This window comes from Etheostoma spectabile, unplaced genomic scaffold, assembly GCF_008692095.1.
Source record: "Etheostoma spectabile isolate EspeVRDwgs_2016 unplaced genomic scaffold, UIUC_Espe_1.0 scaffold00019186, whole genome shotgun sequence".
NCBI classification, from domain to species: Eukaryota; Metazoa; Chordata; class Actinopteri; order Perciformes; family Percidae; genus Etheostoma; species Etheostoma spectabile.
In genome coordinates this window covers 59,492-76,700 of record NW_022604729.1, presented here as the reverse complement: position 1 = coordinate 76,700, position 17,209 = coordinate 59,492, and the positions used below count along the sequence as shown (strand labels likewise).

General features: G+C 41.5%; 1 protein-coding gene and 4 non-coding genes across 5 annotated transcripts; 4 read left to right on the top strand and 1 right to left on the bottom strand.

Annotated features, from left to right (window-relative positions):
* Positions 1 to 485: 485 nt before the first annotated feature.
* trnaa-ugc (transfer RNA alanine (anticodon UGC)) lies at positions 486 to 557 on the top strand. The gene has a single exon. It is a non-coding gene; the product is annotated as a tRNA-Ala (tRNA).
* A 1,456-nt stretch (positions 558 to 2,013) lies between these two features.
* On the top strand, positions 2,014 to 2,129 carry LOC116684024 (U5 spliceosomal RNA). The gene has a single exon (XR_004330753.1). It is a non-coding gene; the product is annotated as a U5 spliceosomal RNA (small nuclear RNA).
* Positions 2,130 to 5,978: 3,849 nt separating this feature from the next.
* On the bottom strand, positions 5,979 to 6,066 carry trnay-gua (transfer RNA tyrosine (anticodon GUA)). Its single transcript is given in 2 exon segments — positions 5,979 to 6,014; positions 6,030 to 6,066. It is a non-coding gene; the product is annotated as a tRNA-Tyr (tRNA).
* Positions 6,067 to 6,222: 156 nt separating this feature from the next.
* On the top strand, positions 6,223 to 6,294 carry trnag-ucc (transfer RNA glycine (anticodon UCC)). The gene has a single exon. It is a non-coding gene; the product is annotated as a tRNA-Gly (tRNA).
* Positions 6,295 to 10,720: 4,426 nt separating this feature from the next.
* On the top strand, positions 10,721 to 12,758 carry LOC116684022 (circumsporozoite protein-like). Its single transcript, XM_032510039.1, has 4 exons — positions 10,721 to 10,785; positions 10,858 to 10,944; positions 11,439 to 11,735; positions 12,724 to 12,758. The coding sequence occupies exons 1-4, from the start codon at positions 10,776 to 10,778 to the stop codon at positions 12,756 to 12,758; spliced, it is 429 nt and encodes a 142-aa protein (XP_032365930.1). The 5' UTR covers positions 10,721 to 10,775.
* The last annotated feature ends 4,451 nt before the right edge of the window (positions 12,759 to 17,209 follow it).

Below are 17,209 nucleotides of genomic sequence, written 5' to 3'. Positions count from 1 at the left end.
ACCCAGAAGCTTTCTCCCTCAGAAACCCCAAGGCTAGACAAGTGGCCAATAGTTTACTTCAACATTTTTCCCGGTTAGGGGTCCCCACAGAAATCGAACCGATAATGAAACTAACTGAACATGAAGGAGGTAGACTCCTGTTAGGGAATCCGGGCATTAAAACAACCACCCTACATAGCTGTGGCTTCATAAACAATATTGTGTTATCGCATAGCTACTGGAAGCCACCCGTCTCCACCAGTGCATTTCTCAATGCCCAGATGTGTTACAAGATTTGCAGTGAGGTGTTGTGGTTGTTCCAAGCAGAAAGGCAACCGATGTGTTACTTTTCGACTAGATTTACACCATAGCAGTGCAAGCATTTTGGCAAGGCTCACTTTCCAGCCACCGCCATTTGGAAACCATACACACATAATAATTACATATTTCCCCAGTGTCCTTCCTTATTCAATGATCTCCAAAAAGTTTAAAAGCCAAAAACTGCAGGGGATGTAGCTCAGTGGTAGAGCGCATGCTTTGCATGTATGAGGCCCTGGGTTCAATCCCCGGCATCTCCAACAAGTGTCCAGTCTGTGAAAGAGCTTCAAAAAGCTCTTAATCTGAAAGAGAAAAGTATTAAAAGGCAATCTCCTTGTGTTCATGGTAATTAATGCAAAAATCAGTCTCAATGACCAAGATTTGCAGTGAGCAGTGCATAGTCTAGTGATGGTATAGTGGTGAGCAAAGCTGCCTTTCAAGTAGTTAACCTTGGTTTGATTCCCAGCCATCGCACTTGTTTTCATTGTGTGGTTACTTGCTTTATTTGTCAAGATTAGCCAGAAAGGTTACTTGCCCCTCTGATTTGATAAAATATTAGATCTCTTATATGGTACAAATAAGGGACTTTATCAATCAATCAAGCTGCCTCCACGAGGATCCACAGACACAGGGAGCGCACTACGGTTTGCACTTTGCCCGTGTCTGGTAACTACTACTAACCAATTGAAAAGTTTATCAACAGAGCAGAAAGCAGCAGAAAGGCAACAGGTGTGTTACTTTTCAACTATGATTTATACCGTAGCAGGGCAAGTATTTTGACCAGGTTTGACTTCCAGCCATCGCAGTTGTATTTACAGGTTTTGAAGCCATATACAACATTAACATCACATGTTTTACCACGGTTTCTTCTTTTATTCTGTAATATTTCATTTCTTCGCGGTGAGTCATCCCAAAAGGATTAATAAAGATAAGTCTTAGTCTATCTTGGAAAAAAAGTAAAAAAAATCTGAAAATCTTCAGGGGATGTTGTTCAGTGGTAGAGTGCATTTGACACAACTAAACGGTGTCCCTTTTATACCTCAGACTATCAGATAGCACTACAAGCACTTTAAATGTAGCATATTTATTGTATTACGCTCCAGTTTTTATGGGTGTTACAGCAGGTATTAGCACTGTAGTTTTGCATATTCGTGGATGAAATATAATTGACATGCGATTAAGTTTATTTTTCAGCAGGTGTAGACATTTACTTCAGACAGATGCAGCAACAGATGCTCATTAAACATTTAACACACAGGAAATAGAAGTAATGTTGATACAATTAGCAGAGGATGGTTTCGACCCGTCGACTCTGGGTTATGGGCCCAGCACGCTTCCGCTGCGCCACTCTGCTCTGCTGTTAATACTCAGGGGCGGGAAGATGTGTGATTCACATTTTGAGGGAAGGTTTGGGAACCCGCGGCAACCAGGTACCAACAGCTCACGGGTTGTAAAGTTAAACATTTGGTAGATGTGGTTGCTCCTTGCCACTATCTTTATGTGAGCTTCCTGCTACTCACACCTTGATTATTCACATGTAACACCTGTGATTGGCTGGTGTTTTAAAACAGGGCATTGTGAGTACAGATACAAACATCAGTAAGGAGTCTACAAGTTGCCTCTTATCATTTTATTTTGGACACCCAGTGAGGCTTACCACGATGGTTTGGACTGGGTCCACAAGGGTTTCGGCTGCTCTCGATCAGACGGCTGTACTCACTCTGGTTTCTCTTCATAATGCACAAGACTTTTGCCTTTTACTAAAGACTTCCTTGGAGGGGAACGCTGATGAGATGAAACTATTTTTGGGGGGCTTTGCTGTTTGGCCGAGTCTTTTGTACTTCTTTTTAACTATCCTTAACTAGACTCAGAGTCTAACAGCAGCTAAATAATAGAAGCAAGACGATTTTCATGGGCCGTGGACAGCGACTGAGACAACAGGACTCCCCTGACTGTGACCAGGACCAATCAAAAATTTCATTGGGAAGGGTGTGGGAAACAAATTGGCCAGACACAGTAGGGAAAGTTAGTCAGAGAGTAGGATACTGGAGACTTAGAGGACTAACACTAGAAGCAATGGTTTTAATCATCAAGGCAGTGATTTTACCTTTGCTTTTACTCATCAGTTCTGTTTTTATCCCACCCAGAAAATGATTTTAGACCTGGAACAAGCCATCTTTTATTTCCTGTAAAGGTCTAAGTGGGAACGAGTACAAAGAAGAGTGATGAAGAAGGCAAAGGAGAAAGGAGGGAAAGGGAATGCCGGACCTGTTATTGTTTTTAGGGAGCAGATTTACAGCTATACACATAACAGCAGCCACGGCCCATCCAGAAATCCTAAGACTGCAGCTATGGCACAGTTCTGGATGGGATCATACCTCAGAAGATTGAAGACCTTACCCTCTGATGTTAAAGTAACTGTGTCTTTAATCCTTCACCTTGAGCAAGATGATGATGAATTAATATCAGATTATGATATTGATTTATTTTGTTTTACTGAAACCTGGCTGGGTGATGGAGAATATGTTAGTCTAAATGAATCCACCCCTCCTAGTCATATTAATACCCCCATTCCTCGAGGCACAGGCCCAACTGATGACTTCTCCTTCTCCTGTTACATGCTGCACCCCCAAGTCCATACTGACTCAATTAAATTCAATTTAATTTATAGTATCAATATAGTATCAAGAGTTATCTCGAGACCCTTCACAGTTGGAGTAGGTCTATACCACACTCTGTAATTTACAAGGGCCCAACAGTTCTAGTAGTTCCCTCCAGAGCTAGCAAAAAAAAAATCCCTTTAAAAAAAGAAAATTCCCAGTTGAAGTTTATTTATTTTATGCATCCTTAACTTATGTATAATCCTAATATTAATATATAGGCTTATATTGCAATCTCGTAGCCCTACATGTAGGTGTACCCATATTTAAATGAACACACGGTGGAAAGGTTTATGCAGTGTTTTTCATTTTACTTGTGGGGGAAAGAGAAACTCTGGAAAAGAGGGATACTTCGAGCCAGATTTGAACTAGCGACCTAAGGATTTCAGCTTTATACCTCTACAGTCCTCAGCTCTACCAACTGAGCTATCGAAGGGACCTAATACATATGTACGCACTTTCCATTTTATTTATATGATACACAGGACCCCCTGGAGGGTATTTCTTTAGATTTTGCAAAACATTCACATAAACTCGCAGATCAACTGGCAAGAATCCCACCCAAAAAGGGATTTTACACCTGGAACGAGCCATTTTTAATTTCCTGTGGAGGTCCAAGTGGGACCGAGTGCAAAGAAGAGTGACAAAGAAGCCAAAGGAGAAAGGAGGGAAAGGGGAGCAGATTTACAGCTATACACATAACAGCAGCCACGGCCCCATCCAGAAATCCTAAGATGCAGTTTGGCACGGTTCTGGATGGGATCATACCTCAGAAGATTGAAGATCTTGTAGCGGCCCCTCGGATTTATGGACTCAGACGCAGAGAGTTTCAAACGGTGTCACTTTAATTCTTCTTCTTAAGGAGCACCCGGCACCATTTGTATCATGAACACCGTGAAAACTACAGAAAACACAAGTACAAAATGTTTCAATGTTGATTCACAAACAATTAAAATAGTACTCATATTCACATATTAATCGTACCTTATTCCGCTCTCCGAGGGCGCTAATCAACGAGTTTCCCTCCATTAACTTGCATGCTCTCTAGCTTGACACATTCTCACAGTTGGAGCTCTTAGAAATACCATGTGCGAACACAAGAATAATAAAGTAAATCACAATGCGAACCTTTTCTTTACAAAATTCAAACGGATGAATGATTAATAACTTACAAGTTTTTACCACTCTGACAATGCGTGAGCAACACATTGTGAAGAGAGTATGACCGGAAGTGTAGCGTCAAACAAAATACAAGAAGAAGAAAATGGCGCTTTTCAAAATAAAAGCAGAACCGACCACAATAACACTAGAACTGCAATGTATTGTTAACATAAATAATATAATACTGTGTAGGAGAATAGAATTGCAATTTATCAGAGACATTTACAGATCTTACCCTTTGATCTTAAAGTACCTGGTAGGGATGAGCGAGTACAGCATTGTCTGTGTCTGTATTTGTACTCGGACTGGGGCCTAACCCGGAAGTGGACAGGGTTTAACCCGGAAGTGGGTTGGGTTGTCTGGAAATCGGCGGGGCTTTAACCAGTATGTTATTTTAAGCATGCAATAGATACAGTTTGAACAGAAATTGTTGTATTTATTGCTGATTAGAAAAGTATTTCCATGACAACACAAGGAATCTTTTTGTGTGTAGGGGAGGGGTACTGTGACTAGCCTATCACAGAATAGTGTAGGGGAGGGTGCTGTGACTAGCCTATCACAGAACGCAGACACAGTCAGCTACACGTCAGTCAGATTTTTAACAATCCGAGCACAGATATGGACTCGTATACTCGTATTATTCTTGTATTTGGCAAAAGTGCTTTATCCGTACCGGATACTCGTTTCTGCCGAGTATCCGGCTCATCTCTAGTGTCTAAAAACTCTGTGCACTTTACCCATGTCCTGCTTTACTCAGCAGTTGAAAAGGATTTGTGCAAATTTGTATAGCACAGTGTTGTGGGATGTCGTGACCTCCTTGCATTTATGTTAATTAATGCAAAAATCAGTCTCAATGCCCAGATAGGTTGCAAGATTTGCAGTGAATATCACATTGTCTAGTGATGGTGGTGTAGTAGTGAGCATAGCTACCTTCCAAGCAGTGGTTTATCACCACTTTTGAGTTGTCGTGGTCGAGTGTTTAAGGCACTGGACTAGAAATCCATTGGGGTCTCCCCACGAAGGTCCAAATCCTGCCGACAATGAAAGGCATCCTTAGCGTTGGTAGCAAACCAATGACACATCACATATAAAAAATCTCAGTTGTGCCTTCGTGAACAATATTGTATTATCCCATAGGTACTGAAAGCCTGATTTAGGGTCTTAGCCATGCTGAACACAGCCTGAGCCAAGGCCCGCTTTCCCCTCATGAGTCACCCCAGTGGGCGCTGTAGATCACTGCCTGATAAAGCCAACAGAACCACATTATCTGCAAAGACAATAAAAGGAATTCTAAGGTGCCCAGACTTGACACACTGCTGCGCCTTGAGACGTGTTGTTCATGTCCAGGAGTTGTGCTCTTTCCATCGCTTGACAATATTCCCTTTTAGGATCAAGAGTTCTTCTCCCACGCTGAACACAGGCTGAGCCAAGGGCCACTTTCCCTCATGAGTAGTCCAACGCGTTCTCCGGGACTTCCTTGAGTCCTTGTAGTATTGTGACAGGCGGAGATACTGTCCATTATACTAACGAGGAATGGCCAAGTTTAAAATTTGGCACATCATTCGATAGGTGGCGCTATTCCAGCATATAGGCCACATCCACTTTTGTACTTTATAGTACAAACCTTAAAGTAAACGGTTGTTTTTTTTCAATTCTTCTGGTCACACTTGGCACTATTCCACAACTTTTGTCTGTAGTTCTCTATTTTGTCAGGGCTTAACTCTGTCTAACGCAACTCTTTTTTTTGTTTCTTGTTATGTCCCGGCAAGAAATATTATTCTTTTGGGTCGTCTGTCCATCTCTACATCAGAATCAGAAATACTTTATTGATCCCCGAAAGGAAACTTTGGAAAAACAAGATCCTTCAAGCCGGATTTGAACCAGCGACCTAAGGATTTCAGCTTTATGCATCTACAGTCCTCCGCTCTACCAACTGAGCTATTGAAGGGAATTAGCACATACTTATGCACTTCCCATTCTTGTGAATGTGAAAACATAGGACCCCCTGGAGGGAATTTCTGACTCATCAGGGGCTGATAGAGCACACTTTGAGTCTCAATGCCCAGATGTATTACAAGATTTGAAGTGAACAGTGCATTGCCCAGCGATGGTGGTATAGTGGTGAGCATAGCTGCCTTCCAAGCAGTTGACCTGGGTTCGATTCCCAGCCATCGCAGTAGCTTTCTTTGAGTTGTGTTAATTGCTTTTTTTTTTTACAAGAAGTCAGCAGAAAGGTTACTTGCCCAACCTGGTTTGATAAAATCTCTTTGAGCTGCATGATTATGGCCAAAATGATAACGACAATTACTTTGATCAATATGGAGATCACGATTAATTATCACAATTATTTGTTGATTTTCTACTCCAAAGTGCTGGAAAGGAAGGTTTCAGGTTGAACCTCAGGTTAACAAGGAACAATCCAAGCAAGGTGATTGATGGATGATTTTAGTTACTTCACCAAGTTCAGGCCAAATGACACAGCTGTAAGAGACCACATTGGTTGCCTTCCAGCTATGTAATATATGCAAATGGCAGTGGTGGGATTTGAACCCACGCCTCCAGAGAGTGGAGAGTGAGCCTTAATCCAGCGCCTTAGACCACTCGGCCACACTACCTGCAAGTACCAATACTCCACATCGTGACAGACACAGGGGCCGTAACTAACGGTATGCTTGTTATTGTTATGGAAAAAAAACCTTTGCAAGTAAAAAGCCATAACTTTATTAAAAAATGCTAATACTTTATTAAAAAAATTATCACACTTTTTCATTTTTCTCTGGCATTGTTGATTAGAATATTGTAACCAGCATTAGTGAGTATGTTTAGGTCTGTGTGAATATGGGCTGAGCATTTACCTGGACTGAATTTGTGAACATCTTCTTTTGCATATTCACTGTAAAGAGCCATTACTCCTCCAACTGCCAACTATTGTTCCAGAGACAATAGGATATACAGTTTTAGATTGCAAGGTACCTGTCCAAGACCAAAGACTACACGGAAATACCTCAAGTGATCAAAACAGTTTGCCAAAATTCGCAGCACAGATATAAAACCACTCTTTAAAATATGTTCATGTACCATTCAAAAACAAAAGTACAATCATAAAACACATACTACTTAGATACTGCAGCCATCCTGATCACAGCCACGGGGGGATCTGCTTGTGCTTTCTTACCAGCAAGTTTCTGGAGGTCCAAATAGCATCTTTGATGGCAACAAAGGTTAGCCACTGTGTGAGCCACAAAGTGTATAGCTGTAAATCTGCTCCCTTAAAACAATAACAGATCCGGCACTCTTTTCCCTCTTTTCTCCTTTGACTTCTTTGTTAGCTACAAACTTCCCTGAGTGGACTGGAACCACCATCCTTTCGGTTAACAGCCGACTGCGCTGACCTATTGCGCCACAGAGACTGCGCTTGTTGGACATTTTTTGAGCGAGAGCTCGATCTTTAAGCCACAAACATTTTCTTTATGGCTTTTTGAGGTTGAGCTGCACATGTATGCTTATCAGGCTATTTTCCTGTTACTCAGAATTGGGGAAGCTGACTCATGCGGAAATGTAGAAGCTGGACGTGCATTATAATGTTCTTACATGTCAACTGGATTCTGACTTTGATTTCAAATATTTGGCATCCAAGAAAATTCCAGAACTGATGATGTATCAGTCATTATGCTGGTGGTTTCTTGGTCACAGCAAGCTAGATCATTGACATACAGCTGCACGCCACGTATCACAAAACTGTTGGGTGGGGCCTTATGTATTTGCTTGTATTACATCAAGTGACCTGCATACCAACCACCATCAGAGATGGCAAAAGTACTCACTGCCCGTACTCAAGTAGAATACAGATAATTGTGTTAACAAATACTCTGGTAAAAGTAGAAGTACTGATTTAACTTCTTTACTCAAGTAAAAGTAACAAAGTACAGGCTTAGCAATTAACTTAAAAAGAGGAAGAAGACTCGCCCCAATGGTGCTATTAAAAACCTCCTTCACCATTCTGGCTGGGACAAGGTCTAAGGGACAGTTGGTAGGTTTCATGTGTTGTACAACCTCAACACAGGCTTAAATTCCTCAAACACAGCTGAGTGTGTAGGAGAAGCAGATAAAATACCTTAAAATTAGCACTGGTCTTTTCCCAGATAGATGCTACTTTGTCAATAAAATAACCAAGACATTTCTCACATGTACTAATTGACACATCTGTTGGAGCAGAGGTGCATGGATTTATGACAGAGTTAATAGTATTAAATAACAATCTAGGTTCGTGGCAATTGCTAGCTATGACAGAAGAGAGATGCTGCATCTTCACCACCTTCACAGCATTCTGGTATGTGATAGACTGTTCCTTAGTGTCACATGTAGATTGTCTTTCCATCTTTGTTCAGCTTGTCTGCAGTGTTGCCTAAGGGCCCTTGTGGTGTCATTTAGCCAGGGGTCCGCCTTAGGTTTAACAGCTTTAATCTGATAAGGGGCAATAGAGTCAGAGTATACAGTGCTCATCCTGAATGGGCCAGTATAGTGCATCAGAATTGCTTGTTGAATGGTCTATTAGCTTTGGAACCCCCCTTTCCCCACAGCTTTCAATTAGCAGATATGGGTGGGGGAGTGGGCACTGTGTCCACCCTTTCTGTGTAAAAAAATAACTAAAGAAGTCTCTTGGATGAGAGACAAAACTTCTGCGGAGAACCTTTTACCAAGTCCAGTTGCCCTTGGCCTAGTTGGGATCTTTTGGGGTAACAGCATGGATCAGGAACCAAAACGGACACATCTGGACTCAATGTGGGCATTGTACGGCAATATTTGACACATTTAGACCACAAAGACAGTTATCAGTTTATTTCCCATCTGGCAGGTATATCTGTGGACTCAGTTGGACATTTTGAAGATAATTGCACAATGTTGATCCAATTGTCAGGTCTATTTCCCATCTGGCAGGGACATTTCTGGATTCAGGTGGACATTGTTGACAGAAACATTAGTGGATATTGATTCCCACCATAGGATTTGGCCTGTATTGCACATTGCCTTCACATCCCGCGCAATGTATTGCCTTTGTCAAGCACATTGCCACCCTGGTGACTTTCTTCCATGTCTCCATGAACGCCCATATATTTGGACTGACAGTTGAGAAACCTTCCCTTGTTAACTATGACATGGATGACTGAGAACCTACTATATCATGACATCTTTAATTTACTATATTAATTATAATTTTTGAGACAGGTCCTACTGCATTTGTTGGATCAGTCAGGATGGCCGAGCGGTCCAAGGCGCTGCGTTCAGGTCGCTGTCTCCACTGGAGGCGTGGATTCAAATCCCACTTCTGACAGCTACTCTTTTTCTGAGACATGATATTTCCAATGATATTGGGAATAAAGAACTTAGCAGTTCTTTGTAATTAAGAGGACATGAATGTGCACAAGAAACGCAATTGTAAGTGCAGCATTTTGTGAGCATCTTTATTGTCAACAGATGTAAAGTTACCATGTGTTTGTACACAGTAGACATATCTACTGCTGTATTCACTGTCTGTGGCAAGTCCTTTAAAACCTGTTCTTGACTTGCTTTTTTTCCACATCCTCTGGATGCTTAGCTAACTAAATGACTTAAGTTGGCCAATAATTGTTGCTTTTTCATCCTTGTTGTGATTGTTGTGTGCCTTCAATAGCACACAGGTGGATATCATGAAAGAAACTGCCTAGCATACCCCTGCAACACTTCTAAAGGTTCAATGGTGTAATGGACCTTGGAGTAGAGTTTACCAAGGAGCCTGAGCATAGAGATACTCCTGTAATGGGCAGATGCCATTCTTCTTGAAGAGGGGAGCAACCACCCTGGTCTGCCACTCCTTAGGCACTGCCACAGACCTCCACGCAATGTTAAAGAGGTATGTCAACCAAGACAGCCTCTCCTTACAATATTTCTTAACGAATTTAATCAATCCCTGGGGCTTTCCCACTGTGGAGTTCTTTAAACAGTAAAACTAAGGGTATTTTTACTACTGTAAAACTAAGTTACAGTAAGGGTATTATACTGTAAAAAAACATGTACAGTTATGATACTGTAATCAGGAAGTTACAGCACGTTGCCAGTAAGTTAACGCAAATTTACAAAAAAAAGTCTAACAGTGTTCAGACAAACATCATTGACTTTCTTTCTTGTAAAAAACACAACTTCCTGGACTTTCTTTACAATATAGTCTATAGTTGTCCCTTGCTTCCAAATTCCCATTTTTCATGGGCTGAATCTCAACTAGCACTGACTCTGCAGCGAGAGCCAATCAGAGCTGATCAGCAACAGCTGTGCTACCTGCATGATGGTTTTTACCTGGCATGTAGCACAGGAACCATTTTCTCTTGGTGACAGGAGTGATGGCAGCTGTTTGGGTCTTTGTTGTTTGTGCGCTGACTGTTTGGATTAACAAAGGTTGTTACATTTCTTCTGTTTGAAGCTTGTATTCAAATATGTAGTGGAGTATAGCGAATGTAAAGAGTAGGGTAAATTACTCAATTACTGAAATGAAATTTAGCAAGTTCATGATATGTGGTGTCAAACAGCAGAAACATTTGATTAACCGCAGTTGCATTGTCCTTAGGCTTGAGTTTGCCAGTTGGCGGCACAAATGAAAGACATGATGATGCGCTGCAGAGGAGAATGATTAGAGGTAAGAACATTAGTGACAGAATCTTTTATAGAGCTACTTACGGATACTAACTGAATTTATTTTGAACTGCAGATGTGTCTCCCAATGATATCTCCATGAAGAGGGCCTTTGCACTTCTCCAGTCAATGGAGTCCATGTTGATCCAAGCTGCTAAAAAAGGTGAGCAGGTTCTAAGAAACCATATTGGGAAAATGCTGCAATTGTGTTTACAGCTGAGGTTCTTTGTGGCACAATGTAGTAAATTAAGTTGTCTGGCTTTTGGAACGGGGATTCCAACCCATGTTTAATTTAAGCTATTTTGACCATACAATGTGGGTATAAAGCTGGCTTCTCAAATTATTCAGACATTTATATAGTCAGTCAGCCAACTTAAGCTAAGGTAGCTCTGTAGAGATTGTGGAATTTCCCAAACCAAGTAAATGCAGCACATGAACACAACTGCTGTGCTAGCTTAATCTCAATACAGATTCTGTAATGATGTAACAAACGCCACTGGCCTAATTACCAATTAAATGTTTTGGAGGTATCAAGTCTTAAAAGGAAGTCTTAATACTTTACTTTTTAATCAAAAACAAAGAAGCCTTAATGGTAAATTATTTACAGTATTAATGTCAAGGGTAGTTGGGAATTAACGATTTCTACGTATTTTTCAGCACAACTGGAAACCAATGAAGTAGAAGCTGAGGCAGCTATTCAAAAACTTGCAGATGTTCAATTGCCCCTGAACGGACCCAAACCGCTGGCTGCCAACCAGACGCTGGGCGACCAGGCTGCCAACCAGACGCTGGGCGACCAGGCTGCCAACCAGACGCTGGGCGACCAGGCTGCCAACCAGACGCTGGGCGACCAGGCTGCCAACCAGACGCTGGGCGACCAGGCTGCCAACCAGACGCTGGGCGACCAGGCTGCCAACCAGACGCTGGGCGACCAGGCTGCCAACCAGACGCTGGGCGACCAGGCTGCCAACCAGACGCTGGGCGACCAGGCTGCCAACCAGACGCTGGGCGACCAGGCTGCCAACCAGACGCTGGGCGACCAGGCTGCCAACCAGACGCTGGGCGACCAGGCTGCCAACCAGACGCTGGGCGACCAGGCTGCCAACCAGACGCTGGGCGACCAGGCTGCCAACCAGACGCTGGGCGACCAGGCTGCCAACCAGACGCTGGGCGACCAGGCTGCCAACCTGACGCTGGGCGACCAGGCTGCCAACCTGACGCTGGGCGACCAGGCTGCCAACCTGACGCTTGTTACCTTGTCAACCTGATGTGCCTTTGACATGTTTCTGCATGTACCTACTTATATCTGTGGTGATATTAAACTGAACTGATTTACCATACTTCTCTGATAAATTGAAAGCTATGAATGATTTAATCTGCCAGGAAGCACAACGGTTTCTTTTTGCCATTACTTTATGCATGCCTCCAAACTAAAACAATTGCACAAAAAGGTGATCACTTAGGGATCAACACTTCAAATTTTACATGTTAAGTTTCTTTATCAGAAATGAATTTCTATTAACCAAAATAAAGGGTTTAAATTTTATTATTGATAATTTATGAATTTTGGGGTTTTAAAATACAGGGTTTGGTTTCCTAGGTCAATTTTTGACCTGTTGGTCCAATGGAACACTATTGTGCTTTATAGCAGATGAGCACATGTAAAGACCCACTAAAACACCTGCACACATACACGGGCCCCCACAAACACACAATAATACAAACAGCAGCTGCAAACTACCTCATGTAATGGTAACATTGTGCTTTCCAACACATGGAAATGCACACAGTACCAGAGACCTGCAAAAGATCACATTGTGCTCTCCTAAATAAACCTGCGCACACACACCTGGGGAAATGGTTATGTATTGTACTTTTCAACAGATGGAGACATCAGTCCCAGATTTATTTATTTTTTGTCTTTTTTTTGCGATTATTGCAGTCCAAAATGCCAGATTTTTGCGGGAGCTTTTGTAAAGCTTTGTCTTGCAATAAAAGTTGCAATGTCTTTGTTTTTTTAAATGTTTAAAAATAACTGGAGGAAAATAAAATTACTCTAGGCTAAACGTTTGTACTAATCTTCTAGAAAAAGGCTTAGGATGCTGCAAATGTGTAATATGAAACTGGCTGGAGGATTTAAGACTATTTGTTGAATTAATCGAATTTGAACATGTGTCTGTGGCTTGTTTATCTTTACATTGTTAATTCCTCACCTGGCCTCGGACACATTCCTATGGTTTGATAAAGTATTTGACTTTGACGCATCACTGCACTTATTATGATTGTAGCTGTTCTCAGTTTAGGTCATCCTGTACGATACGTCTCCAGTTTTTCCTGCATCCCCCATGTGTGTCATACTGAGACAAAGACTGGCACGTGGGACTGCTCGGATTAGTTGAAGTCAGGGGAGACTCTGGTTATTGGTCAAATTTACGGAAAAGTTGCAGTGATTGGTCAAAATTGGGGGTCGCACCAAAGTCACGGTGATTGGTTGAATTTGTGTGAATTGTACAATTACGACATTGCGAAATGCTGGAGGGACTGACACACACAGTTGTGTGTTCAGAATAATAGTGAATAAAACAGTGAATAATTCTCAAAATCATCCTTAGAATAGCTTTTAATTCCATAACATAAATACACTGGGAACGCTGCACATTCAATTCCAAATCACACTTACGTTATGACCTCAATAGTGTATGTGTGTGAGTGTGTGTGAGTGAGACTGTGTGTGTGTTTGTCTGTGTGCGTGTGTGTGTGTGTGTCTTTGTGAGAATGTATGTGTGTATATATGTTTCTGTGTGTGTGTACGTGAGAATGTATGTGGGTGTGATTGTGTGTGTGTGAGTGAGAGTGTGTGAGTGTGTGTAACATGGTCGCCAGGAAGTCCTTCTGGTGTTCTAACACTGTCGAGATAAGCCTCTTTAAACCATATTATTCTGCTTTTTAAATACAAAATTTAAAAAATACAATGTTCAGTGCAAATCTTTTAACACAGACTGAAAATAAAGGATAAGAGATACATTTGTGGTGACTTCCAGTACCTATGAGATAACACAACATTGTTCATGGAGGTACATCTGCAATTTGATAGTCTGTGATGTGTCATTGGATTGCTACCACTCTTAAAGCCTGCCTTTTGCTGTCAGAAGGATTTCAACCTGCACGGGGAGCCCCCCAATGGATTTCTAGTCCATCACCTTAGCCACTCGGCCACAATAATCTGAAAAGCAGTGCCATACCTGTTTGGACAAATGTTCATAAACTTTTCAATTGGTTAGTAGTAGTTACCAGACACGGGCAAAATGGAAATCGTAGTGCACTGTCTGTGTCTGTGGATCCATGTAGAGTCAGCTTAATTGATATGCTCCCTTTTTGGTTGGATAAAACACAAGAATAAACAGTTAAAAAATAAAAACAGATAAAACACAAGAATAAAAAGTTACAGGGCAGTATACAAAATTAAACATTAAAGGGGTGATAGAATGCAAAACCGATTTTACCCTGTCATATGTGAATACCGACAGTTTGGTGGGTAAATAGGACATACAAAGAAGCTTTAAATCCCATTGACATGCCTTTCCTCTGAAAATCCCACATTTTGAATCTGCCGCTGAAAACGGGCGAATCCCAACAAAGCCAAAAGATGACGTCAGGATCTCAGAACCATTAGCTTTGTCGCGCCCATTACCGTATAAGGAGAACAGTCCAGCCCCAACATCTACACACAGGCCACTGACCTGAGACCAGCTCCTAATGGAGCTAGCGTTAGGTCAGTAGATGTCCGACTGAGAACGCTGCTTGTGTACTCTGACGGGATTTACTAAGAAGAAAGTTTGGAATATTTCCCAGGATAATGACAATGAACCAGGGTCGTAAATGCAGAGTTCCAGGCTGTACAAGGAACGGTGACACTTCTCAGCCTTCCCAAGGAAGCAACCACTTGACGGGCTCGGCTGCTGTTTATAAGGAGATCCCAGGGAACGTTTTCACCAAAGACAGTTTTCAAAACTTTGGACAATTTAAAGCAGGATTTGCTAAGCTGCTGTTGCTGTTCCGATTGTCTGGTCATCCCAACCACAAGCTGTAAGTAGGATTTCGTCATTAACAGTAACATTGGCAATGCTAAGGTATCCTGTAGCTAGCATAGGCTGGATGTGTGTTGATTACCTGTTATGGCAAAGGGGCTAACGTTTCATTTTCCTAACTGTTCCATTCGAATAAATACCCCGTGTTGTCATGTAGCTCCATCTATAGTTCACCATGCATGTTTGTCCACTTTGTCAGGTTCATTTTTATTGTATTTCAGCAAGAAAGCTAACTGCAGCTGAGTAGAATCATGATCGTTTGGTTGCTAGCTAGCGCTAAGCTGTAACGTTACTCAGCTAGCTAGCTAGCTCTGTTATCCCGTTTGCTTCGACAACAGAACTGGAAACGTTATCATTTCATATGATATCTAGTCAATCTCGTGAAAACAGTGTGTATATAGACTGCAATGTATTGATTTGCAGTTTTTTTTATTTCAGAGCAACGCTACGTCACAAGGACAAGACGCGAAAGATGCAGCTTGCCAAACAGATGCTCCGAGTGTGTCATCTCGGGGGACACAACTGTCTCATAAGACATCAACACCGCACATATCATACAAGGTAACCTTTCTAATTATTCTTACAAACCAGACGTCTTATAGTGTTTGTGTAGCATTGTGACTGGGTAGCATTTAGCAGAGCAGTGTTATCTAATGTTATCATGATGAGTGAGTGACTTTTATCAAATATGTGAGCCATTACCAACACATTAGTGGACTATTTATAGTAGGAATAGAACTATTCATCTGGATTATCACTGATTGGTCTGATCTCAATCAATTGCATTTCCTTTTGTGGGGGGGGCTGGTGAAAATAATTTGGACAATAGGCAGGAATGTGTTTGTATACAACAGGTATGACTGAATGCTAGATTGTGTGTTGACGATGCCTTTTGCAGGTATGTACACGCCCTATGAACTTTGTCATTCAACAAAACAAGTCTTTAGAAAAGGCAAATGTGAATGGGGGACAAATTGTCTGCAGAAACTGGTTTTGTTCAGTGAAGGAGTGGGACACAAACATGGTCAAGAGACATCAAGCCTAATGGCCGGCCATATAAATGTAAATCATTTCAGATTTAAGCTGCTCCCACTGTAAGACACTTGTAACAACACTGGTTAGAGTCCTGCTTTGGCACAGCTTAGAGGTTTAGCAACTGCTTTTGCTATGAGTCAACTGGAGTATTTTGCTTGGTGTGTGTAAAAGGTAATACAGTTATGTTACAACATTTGTTTTTTGTTTGATTGTATCTTGCAGCCACAACGGAAGACAGCCAAGGGGAAACTAATGTACAGACGTCTGTTCCCAAAGGCCAACAGGGGAGGTTACACCGTCAAAGAAGTGAAGACAGAGACAAAAGTTTGTAAGTTTAAATATTTTTTTTATTACAAACAAAAAATACTAAATTGCTTCTTATCGGCACTCAAAATAACTTTTCACACACTGCAAACAACAAATCTGAATGTGCAATGATATAGGTGCTAAAATGACTTTTCACACACAACAGGCTATGTCTTAGACCTGATGCGACTGGTGTTTGAGGAGATCATCCACGACCCCCTTCCTTATCTGGAAGCAGTCCTGTGCCCCAGGACCTGTGTGCTCAGCTCGACAGGCACCCAACCCGACATACTGCCCTGAAACATCCAGAAACTCCCTCCACGCTGCACGACACAAGAGGGGTCACGGCACGGACACTTCTACCAAGAAAACCCAGCACCAGCTCACAAAAGTCCTATAAGCCCTGTGTCTGCATTGCCTACAAAGAGAACAGGGTGTAGTGGACAATCACATTTTTTAGATTTAAGAGTAATGATGATTGTTTTGAAACAAAATAAAGTAATTTTGTTGTCTTGATAATACTGTGTTTTTGTAATAATGCTGAATCAATAATCAATGCGTATTGTTATAAACATTTTATTTAGATACTTGAACTGCTAACAGTGGTATCAAATTGGCTTCACCTTTCCATCCATCTGATTCTCAACTGGCCATGGTCAACTCTGTAAATATTCATTGCATTTTGCAAAGAATATATATTGAGGCACGGATGAAGGCCAGGATGGTGAGCCATACAGGTTATCTCCTCATGAATCTAGGTCATTCTTATTCTTCTGACCTGTAAAAACAAACATAATGAGCCTGTTGTTATTTCATAATGTTGAATGAGCAGAAAGCATAAAGTAGCTTGAGTTAATGTATCTCTAGTTTTATTTAACTGAGGTATTTATTGGCAACATATTTTCTCTCTCCTGGGGCATGTGTGCACAGTTTCCACAAGAACACCTGCCAAGGTAAGATACTACATTAGATTACTACATGTTAAGAAGGTAATAATCT

Excerpts from the sequence above, each read along its gene's own strand:
- LOC116684022 (XM_032510039.1), top strand. Across the intron at positions 10,945-11,438 it reads GATCCAAGCTGCTAAAAAAG|CACAACTGGAAACCAATGAA; the intron begins GTGAGCAGGTTC and ends CGTATTTTTCAG. Across the intron at positions 11,736-12,723 it reads GGCTGCCAACCAGACGCTGG|TCCAAAATGCCAGATTTTTG; the intron begins GCGACCAGGCTG and ends CGATTATTGCAG.